Here is an 8,780-nt window from a genome sequence, read left to right as displayed (position 1 = left end):
TTTCTTCTAATCTCCATCCTTAGCTCCTCCCTTCTGCCTTCTCTTAGATCACGGTGTTCCCAGGGTCCTGTCCTTGGCCTACCTCTCCTCAGTTTGCATGATCTTCCTGATTCTTCTCATGTCAACACTGGGTTCCCAGTCCAAACTCCTTGTGTGTCATAAATCAAATGGTTTACGGGGCATGTACACTGGATGTTCCAAAGACATTTCAAAGTCAACACTGGCCACTTCTACCTTCCCAGTGAGTCTTCAGCCAGTTTTCCCCTCTCCACACCCCCTGTGACTTACAGCCTCATCACATTTTGCTCGGAGATTGCTTCCTGACTTTGTCTCAGTGCTCTAGATGTGGCTCTATTCACCCACCACTGCCAGAACCAGCTTTCTGGTGAGCAAGTCATACTGTCACTGGCTCTTCAGTGCGACAGCACACAACCTCTGAAATCCTTGCTGACTTTTTCTACTCTGCCACTCTTGAGGTGCAGTTCTCTGCCCCATCCCTGCAGTCTCCCTGCAACATCAAGCAGGAACTCCAGTACCTGTAGCCCCATGCTTCTGTGCTTTGCACATGCCTCTCCTTCTGTCTGGAAATGAAGATCTAATAAGTTAATGAATCTTAGGTTCTCCAGTAGCACCCAGTACAGAATGCCGCGTGGTTACAGGCTACTTACAGGGGAATTCCACAAGACAGTAGGTTTTTAGTGGAGGGATCCTGTCCTGCTCATCTTCGGTCCCAAGAACCTACTATGGTCCCTGAGTCATTATGAGTGCCCACGAACAGAAATACTTTATTCAGGATGGACTCTGCCTCAGCAGCAGACTTTTTGGAGACTTGCGCCCTGAAGGCTTCAGGGCTCCTTGCCCTCCCCGCTGGCAGGTGAAGGGCAGCTGGGTGGCTTGCATCCTTTGGGCTGGGCTAGGTTGGGCGGCCGCCCGCGCGCCTGCGCCCTCTGCTGCTCCGCTCCCGGCGCATCTCTGTGCGCGTGTGTCTGTTTGGAGAGGAAGAGAAGCTTGGGTGACAGGCGAGGCGTGAGGGAAGAGTTCAGCCTGAGTCACAGTCTCATTCACCGATTTCTCCGCGGCCGGACCAACGCTGCCTCCCCAGGAGGCTCCCAACTCCTCCCGCACGCGCCCAGTCTGCCTCCCACTGCTCCACCTTCAGCCGGCCGGCGTGACCGACAGACTCACGAGTGAGTAGCCGCGGTGTGTGCGCCCCCGCAGCGCGGCGAGTTGTACCCGGCGGTCCTGCCCCGCGCGGGCTTTGTGTCTGTGTGAGCGCGCGCGCTCAGGGGATATCCCTGGGATTCCACGCCGGCCTTGAGAGCTCCCTGGTCACCGAGTCCGCGCTGAGGTGTGGGTGCCTACCCGGGCAAGGGCTCGGATGCCACGGGCGCGGGAGGGTGTTCACGGGATTCCCCGGCTCGGAGCGCGACCGCGGGTGGGGTTCCCCGGGAAGGCACCGGGGCTGGGAGGCGGCGGGGAAGTCCGGGCTGTGAGCGGCTGGCAGGCGGGGAATCTGGGAGCCGGTCTGGCCCTCCGAGCCGAGGTAGACGCCAGCGCTGCTGCCCCTGTCCGCCCAGCCTCTCTCCCTTCCCCTTCCCCCTTTCTTTTCTCAGCAGCATCACAAAAGCGCGCCGCAGAACGAAACCCAATGCAGCGCAGTCCTACTCTTCTCTCCCACCTGGTGCACATCCGCGCCCCCGCCCTCCGGGCTAAAGGAACGAAGCGCGAGTCCCTGAGATTAGGAGCGGGGGCTTACCCTAGGGTCACATCTGTTTTCGCCTCTCGCTGAATTCAGCCTGGTGCGGGGGTTCCTACACAGAGTCACCGGGCGTGTGTGTGTGTGTGTGTGTGTGTGTGTGTACGCGCGCGCGCGCACCCCGGGCCCACCTTCGCGGGGTGCGCTCAGTGTAAATAGCACACCTCTCTGCCGGCCACCTCGTGCCTGGACTGCTCCATGGGCTTCCGCGCCCGCATCTCTTTGTTTGGTTGTGACTTCCCCACCCCTCCGCGGAGCAAACTGATTTTCTGTTTTGCCTATTAACACTGGGTGCTGGGACTCGGTGTGGACCGCGGCCTCAAACGCTCCTGGTATTTGTCATTGAAGAGTTCTTTCCGTGGGGAGTTATTTTTAGTGTTGGAAATAAAGAGGCAAGCACGTTGACCTTTTTGCGGCTGCCTTGGACTTTGAGTATGTCTCTAAATTGATGCAGCAGACGGATCCACTTCCAGTCGCGCACACGTGCCTGCACAGAAGTGTGTAGACACATTTGTGCACACGTAGCTTTCGCCTTTCTTTTCTTTTTGAAAACGGAAACTGAGAATGCACTGTGTTTGTATATTAAAAAAACAACAACTTTCCTTTGTTCTTTCGGACATTTTCTATTTTGAGTAATGGAGTAGGAGTACCGAAAGGTTGCAATTAGTTCACTCGAATAAAAAACACTGCTCTGAGTCAGAGCTGCCAGGTTGATAATTATTAACATGTAAAAGCAGATGCGCTGTTTAAGGCAAAAGGGGCGGGGCGGGGGCAGGTCCTCCGTAGACAATGAGGGAGGGTCTCTGCCGACTGCCTACTACTTATTGTTTCCGCTCTAGAGGCTGCAGCCTGCAGCCACCTCCTCCTCCGGGGCTTCGCTCCTCGCTCCTCTGTGGGTCCCTCTTGAGACCATCTGAGCCAGTCCGTGCTGGCCCGTGGGGCGCCCGGACTCCAGCCCTAGCCGCCGCCACCCTTTGCTGACCACCCACTCTCTGCTTTACAGGTTGGCATCTTTGCGCCCACGGGTGTCTCCAAAGGAGGCGGCGAGGACAGCACGCCACTGGCCCAGCCAGCCCGGCGGGATGCAGCGCGGTCATCAGTGCTAAGCGCCCCCACCCTGGGTACGGGGCGTTCTCGCTCTGGGCAGCTGGCCGAGAGGCAGCTGCAGAGGGGATGCACCCGGGAGGCACACGGCTCCTTCCGCGAGCTACGGCCTGGAGGTGGACCCCGAGCAGGGCTCATCGCAGGACCGGGAGGAACCCTACTCTCCGGGGCACGTGGCTGCGGAGCTGTGGGGCCGTGCTTGCGGTCGGGATGCCCTGGGCGCCTCCCTGCTGGTGAGGATGTCCTGCTGCGCGGCCCTGTATCTCCCAGCCCCGGTCCCTGGTGGGCACGACTGTGTGGGCCTGGCTTCGGCCCCTCGTGCTGGTGGATGAAAAGCGCTGGAGGACTTGAATGTGATCAGCGATTGAATCTGAATTTTGAGAGCCATGGACGAAGGCACTGGGCTGCAGCCCCAGGTGGGAGAGCAGCTCCAAGCCCCAGCCACGGGAGGAGCTGTCCAACGGAAGTGCGGACCAGAGACCTTTAGGTCCAAGAGTTTACCTGCCCTGAACAGCACCTCCTGTCGACTAGATCTCAGCCCCTCGAGTGTAGGTGCCAAGCCGGGCTGTGCAGATTTTTTGGGCCACCAAGAGTTGAAACAAGGCCTGAGCCGGTTGGCCCCCAATCCCTCTGCCCCGTCCACTTCAGCAGAGATGGCGGGACTTGTGGACTGCAACCACAGGGCGGACGTCAACCAAGCAATGTCAGTGTCCTCCACGTTGGCCACGCTTCAGGGGAGAAGGTGCTTCTATGTGGTCCTCACTGATTCGCGTTGCTTCCTGGTTTGCATGTGCTTTTTGACCTTCATTCAGGCGTTAATGGTCTCTGGATACCTGAGCAGTGTCATCACCACCATCGAAAGGCGCTATAGTCTCAAGAGTTCCGAGTCAGGGCTGCTGGTCAGTTGCTTTGACATCGGGAGCCTGGTGGTGGTGGTGTTTGTCAGCTACTTTGGTGGCCGGGGTCGGCGGCCGCTGTGGCTGGCAGTGGGCGGACTTCTCATCGCCATCGGGGCTGCCCTCTTCGCTTTACCTCACTTCATCTCGCCTCCCTACCAGATCCAAGAATTGAACGCCTCAGCCTCCAACAACGGCCTGTGTCAGAATGGCAACTCCTCTGGGACTTTGGAGCCTCCCGCCTGCCTGAAGGACTCGGGAGGAAATAATCACTGGGTCTATGTGGCCTTATTCGTTTGTGCACAGATTCTCATTGGAATGGGCTCCACACCTATTTATACCCTGGGACCAACCTACTTAGATGACAATGTCAAGAAAGAAAATGCATCCTTGTACCTAGGTAAGACTTTCCTGTCCTCTCAAATAAGTGTGCAGTCAAAAATCAAAAGGAAATACTTTCACGTTTTCCTGGAGATTTTATGTATATTTATATCTCTACGCAACGAATTACATGTGTATTATAACATTAAGTTTCAGTTTATTTATGTTTTGGCTTTAGGGTAATGGGCTTCAGTTTGGGAGAGAATCAAAAAGTTGAGAGCTCTTTGAACTAGTTTTCAGACTTGAACTTCATATTATTTTCTCAAGTAATACAAACTTTAAAATATAAGATAATCTCTCTCTCTCTCTTTTTCTCTACCTAACTTTAGCTCTAACTTATTTAGTTTATCTTCTAATAGCTGTCCTCTAGAAAGGATCCGGAAGGACTAGAAGTAGTTGTGTGTGGAGTGAAGTTGCTGCTTCTCCTTCCTGACCCCAGCAGCTCAAGTAGCGAAGTATGCAGACTACATAAAACATATTGTATTCCCTTCATACCTGCATTTCTAACATATCACCTGCATCACATAAACAAACTCGAGTGATATCAAATAACTAGGTTGTCTTGATGTAGAAGCAACATCACAAGTCATAAAGTTTATCTAAGATATTTTTATTGCTGGTTGAAGACCCTCAATTATATGAACTTGAGAGCGGAATCCCTTACTATTTTCTGAAAAGCAGTGGCTCTTGAATTTGGTGAGTTGACTTGCATGAATTGGCTCCTGTGAACAGGTTAAGCACAGAGTTCTCATGTGGGGCCAGGTAGCCGTTGCAGCTGCTAGGAAAATACAGTTCCTAGAAATCTGTGTGGTTGTCAGCGCCTCCCTGTACTAACTGCCCCCTCAAAACTGAACTTCTAAGGGATGGACCTGAACCCTTAGAAAGGATGAATAGCTGTTATTCTGGATGTAATATTTGTTTTTCTGTTTCTCTACCGGAGTCCAACTAAAAGAAGATAAAGGATTTTACTTTATAAAAAAGTGGTAAGTAAAAAAAAAACAAAAAACAAAAAAACAAATACCAGGTATATTTAACAACTTATTAGCAATGTGCTGATAGGATCCTTGATGTGGGAATAATAAGGCTCCGAAAGGACAGTGAAAATGATACCCAATTAGGAGGGCTGTGTTCTTTCCACAGCACAACTGTTGTCCCCAGAACCTGTTATAGAGGGTGTCTGAGCCATTCATAGCCCCCAGTAACTGGCCCAAATGCATTAACACAAGAGTTTTCTACATAGTTCATTTTTACTATTAAATGTAAGAGAAAAAAAACTTCCATTTGGGGCAGAGAGGAATAGCTTGCTTGTTACTTTGCTTTCATGTTTTCTAACATTTATTTATTTATTTTAAAAAGATTTTATTTATTGATTTTAGAGAGAGAAGAAAGGGAGAGAATGACAGGGGTTGGGGGAGCAGGAAGCATGAACTCGTAGTAGTTGCTTTTCGTATATGCCATGACTGAGCAAGCCCTGGGTTTTGAACCATCAACCTCAACATCCCTAGTTGACTATCTACTGTGCCATTACAGGTCAGGCATCTAACATTTATTAATGACAAATTTTCAAGCACACAAGAAGTTGAAGTCAGGACTTTCTTTTATGTAGCTGCAGGAGTTTTAACATCTTAAGAAAGTTAATAATTATTTCCTAATGTCCTCATACATCTATTCCATATTCAAATGTCCTCAGTTATCCCCTTGAAGCTTTATATGTACATATATTTCAAATCTGGAGCCAATCAAGACTCACTTGTACATTGCATTTGGCTCATTAACATTTTATAATCTAGAACTGGTTGTGCCTCTTACCTGGTTCCCCTATTCCATATATTTCTTATGTGCTGGAAGTTCAGTCTAAAGGTTTGATTTGACTCAGACAAAACATTTTTGGTCAGGCAACTTTATGGATGATGCTGTGTGTTTTATATTACATGCACCTGGGCATTCATTAGTGACACTGAGTTTAACCACGGGGTTGAGAGGGTGACCACCAGGTCTTTTCATCATAAAGGTACATATCTCCCTCTGAAATAAGTACCCTTTAGAGTGATGCCTTGAGTCTGTGTACCTAACTCCATATTCTTGCTGATCTTTGCCTCTATTTATTTTGAAAATTTGGATCTCTCTTCTAGCCCACTTCTGGGTATGAGTGACACAAATTTGTTTCGTTAGAAACACAGGCAGAGCCCTACACAATAAACATCTACTAGTAAGAGCCCTGAGATTTAACTTTTCTGGTAGTGGGTTCCCACCAAGAAGAAAAAGGGCAAGTACATATGAAGTCCTTATTCTCTGCTGGGGACTGTGCTACTTTTGGGAAGACCGGAAATGAGCCATTGTTCCAGCACCTGAGGAGCTTTCAGAAATATTGACAGTTCCAGGAGGGGGTGTGAAGTGACATGTGCAAGGGGAGGGAAGTTCCATTTTCTCCTTCCCTTCCTCCTTTTTCCTCTTCCCTTTACTCCTTCTCCTCCACCCCTGCTTTTAGATATCTATTAATAATGCTTTTTTTTTTGGGGGGGGAATTTTGATGGATGCCTTAGGAAACTCCTGAGAATTCTGCTTTATATTAAATGGATCTCAGTAAAAGCTCCAGTGGCTGGAGTACCAGGGACATTCCATGGGTTGTTTATTGAATATCCCCAATGGCCTGATGATATGATTTCCTTATTTTATGGAAGAGGAAACTGAGGCTCAGAGAGTTTCAGCAATTGTTCCTGGGCTTCAAACCCATACCTGTCTGACCCCAGGGCATTTGAACTTCCCTCCGTGCTGCATGCACTCTGGCAAGCTGACAGGAACCAAAGGCTGGCGTGCACAGTGGAGTTCTCAGAATGGTGCAGAGGATGCAGAGCCGGCCCGACGTCGTCAAGATAAGAGCATTCTCAAAGCCTTTCACTAAAATTTGAATTTGGCCCTGGCCGGTTGGCTCAGCGGTAGAGCGTCGGCCTGGCGTGCAGGGGACCCGGGTTCGATTCCCGGCCAGGGCACATAGGAGAGGCGCCCATTTGCTTCTCCACCCCACCCCCCTCCTTCCTCTCTGTCTCTCTCTTCCCCTCCAGCAGCCAAGGCTCCATTGGAGCAAAGATGGCCCGGGCGCTGGGGATGGCTCCTTGGCCTCTGCCCCAGGCGCTAGAGTGGCTTTGGTCACCGCAGAGCGACCCCCCAGAGGGGCAGAGCATCGCCCCCTGGTGGGCAGAGCGTCGCCCCTGGTGGGTGTGCCGGGTGGATCCCGGTCGGGTGCACGCGGGAGTCTGTCTGACTGTCTCTCCCCGTTTCCAGCTTCAGAAAAATACAAAAAAAAAAAATTTTAATTTATTGGAGTGACATTGGTTAATAAAATTACATAGGTTTTGGGTGTTCCATTCTATAATACATCACCTGTACACAGCAGGTTTTATAGGTTACTTCCATACAATTCAAATAAGAGGGATTACTGTATTCTTGGAACGTGAGTGGTGCTAACCTATTAGGGTGTGGAATTTTTTTTTCCAGTAAACAATTAGTTAAATATCTTTGGTACTTTTCACAAAACTATTCCTCTAGATTACCCTTTTTACTACCTCCCCCTTTCTTAACCCTCTTGTCAGTCTTTCTAACTTCACCTTCCAACCATGGAAGGAAAAAACAAAGCAGGTAGTAGGTTAGTAACTGCAGGCAGGAACAAATACATCAATTCATGCTAAAACCATTGAAATGAAATGCAAAGGTATATCTGAACCCTTTGAAAGTACGATGTTAACATTCTGGCTGTTTTAACTGTAGAAGGATGTGGTTATAGACGAGATATAGCAGCCTTTATACCCACTAAATACCTAACTCCCTCAGCAAGGGGAGAGGGTTAGTGTTGACCTGGAGCACAGAGAAAGCTTTGTAGGTGTTAAGAAGTAAGGTTAGCCACAACACCATGATTTGTAATTGTATCTCAAGGAGAGAGAAAATTGTATCCCAAGTGATCGTTCTGGGACAAGAATTCATGAATTAAAAGAAAAATGAGAAAAAGTGGCTAACCAGGTGGGAAAGGGGGAGGGAAAAAAAGGATGCATTTCTAGAATAGAAAGCCCCAACTTTGATTGGGTGATATTCAGGATGATGATTGGCATGGGCTGCCACTGGCCTAGCAGGGTGGGGCAGCCACAGCCCCTCCCTGGTGTCAGCCCTGCCTTCACACTGCAAGGAAGGGTTGGTGTGAAGGCACAGTGCCTTAGAACAGTGGTCCCCAACCTTTTTTGGGCCATGGACCGGTTTAATGTCAGAAAATATTTTCACAGACCAGTCTTTAGGGTGTGATGGATAAATGCACAAAATAAAATTATGCGACCGGCATAAAAACCATGGTATTTTTAAATATAATTGTCAAACTTACTAGACAAGCATCAAGAGTGAGTCTTAGATGGTTGTAACAGAGGGAATCTGGTCATTTTTTAAAAATAAAACATCGTTCCAACTTAAATATAAATAAAACGAAATAATGTAAGTTATTTCTTCTTTCTCTGTGAACCGGTATCAAATGGCCCACGGACCGGTACCGGTCCGTGGCCCGGGGGTTGGGGACCACTGCCTTAGAGGGAGCCCTGGATGGGGAGGCAGGAAGCGTACTGCAGTCTGGCTCGGCCGGTTACGGTGACTGGTCGTGGGACTTC

At 49.6% G+C, this 8,780-nt stretch overlaps 1 protein-coding gene across 1 annotated transcript in view; it reads left to right on the top strand.

The window, feature by feature from the left end:
- The first annotated feature begins 1,003 nt into the window (after window positions 1–1,003).
- SLCO5A1 (solute carrier organic anion transporter family member 5A1) overlaps window positions 1,004–8,780 on the top strand; it is a 154,348-nt gene continuing 146,571 nt past the window's right edge. Inside the window, exons 1-2 of the mRNA XM_066266281.1 lie at window positions 1,004–1,187; window positions 2,760–4,156. Of these exons, the coding sequence (XP_066122378.1) occupies window positions 3,247–4,156 (910 nt within the window). The 5' untranslated portion in view covers window positions 1,004–1,187; window positions 2,760–3,246. The remainder of the gene's footprint in view (window positions 1,188–2,759; window positions 4,157–8,780) is intronic.

The sequence above is a fragment of the Saccopteryx bilineata genome, chromosome 3, assembly GCF_036850765.1.
Source record: "Saccopteryx bilineata isolate mSacBil1 chromosome 3, mSacBil1_pri_phased_curated, whole genome shotgun sequence".
NCBI lineage: Eukaryota > Metazoa > Chordata > Mammalia > Chiroptera > Emballonuridae > Saccopteryx > Saccopteryx bilineata.
Note: the sequence above shows the minus strand (reverse complement) of the source record. Positions and strands in the feature narration are given on the sequence as shown.